At 66.9% G+C, this 810-nt stretch overlaps 1 protein-coding gene across 1 annotated transcript in view; it reads right to left on the bottom strand.

Annotated features, from left to right (window-relative positions):
• ABHD14A (abhydrolase domain containing 14A) overlaps positions 1 to 810 on the bottom strand; it is a gene marked incomplete at its 3' end in the record, with an annotated part of 3,650 nt that continues 2,840 nt past the window's right edge. Inside the window, exons 3-4 of the mRNA XM_009891271.1 lie at positions 414 to 649; positions 1 to 150 (exon numbers count right to left, since the gene is read on the bottom strand). Of these exons, the coding sequence (XP_009889573.1) occupies positions 1 to 150; positions 414 to 649 (386 nt within the window). The remainder of the gene's footprint in view (positions 151 to 413; positions 650 to 810) is intronic.

Below are 810 nucleotides of genomic sequence, written 5' to 3'. Positions count from 1 at the left end.
CCGGTGGACGTCCTCCGGCTTGTCCAGGTAGCAGGCATGGCCAGCGCCGGGCACCATGGCCACCTCGTGCCTGGGAAGGTGCCGGAGGCTCTGCAGGGCCTGGTGACCCAGGCTCGTGTCACGGTCACCGTACAGGATCAGGGTTGGCGTCTTGAGTAAGGGCGGAGAGAAAACCAGAGCGGTTATCAGAGGGGGAAATGGCCACCAAGCCCTCCCTGGGCTGTGCCCACCTCCACTCACCACCACGGGGGGCTGCAAAGCCAAGGGAAGGCAGCTGCCAGCCCCCACCATGAGCTGGGGTGGGCACAGGTCCTCCCTCACTCACCCCAAAACAGGACCACCCTCCATGCCACCCTACAGCCAGCTTGCCCACGGGGCTCACTAGCACCCAGGAGCCCAACAAGCCACCTCACCTGGACCTGCTGGTACTGCTCAGCAGCGTAGTCCTTGGTGCCCACAGGCGCAATGGGCACGAAGCCGGCCAGCCGGTCCCCTCGCGCCAGGAGGAAGGGTAGGGCAAAGCGGCCGCTCATGGACGGGCTGATGAGGACAGGCCTTCGGATGCCCAGCTCCTGGAGGACATGGTCCAGGAAGGCCACCCGGCCCTGCGCCGTGGCCACCATCTCCGCCGGGGGCGAATCCCCATAGCCTGGCGTGGGGCAGAGGGCACGCAGTGGGCACAGGGCAGGGGAAACTGTGCAGCCTCCAGTGGTCCCTCCCCGCGAGGCTCAGCTGGCTTGGCAAAAAACGGGCACCCGATCAAACCCCGGTGGTTGTACAACCACAGCCACGCGCCGGCTGCACCGAGCC

The sequence above is a fragment of the Charadrius vociferus genome, unplaced genomic scaffold, assembly GCF_000708025.1.
Source record: "Charadrius vociferus isolate BGI_N301 unplaced genomic scaffold, ASM70802v2 scaffold758, whole genome shotgun sequence".
NCBI lineage: Eukaryota > Metazoa > Chordata > Aves > Charadriiformes > Charadriidae > Charadrius > Charadrius vociferus.
Note: the sequence above shows the minus strand (reverse complement) of the source record. Positions and strands in the feature narration are given on the sequence as shown.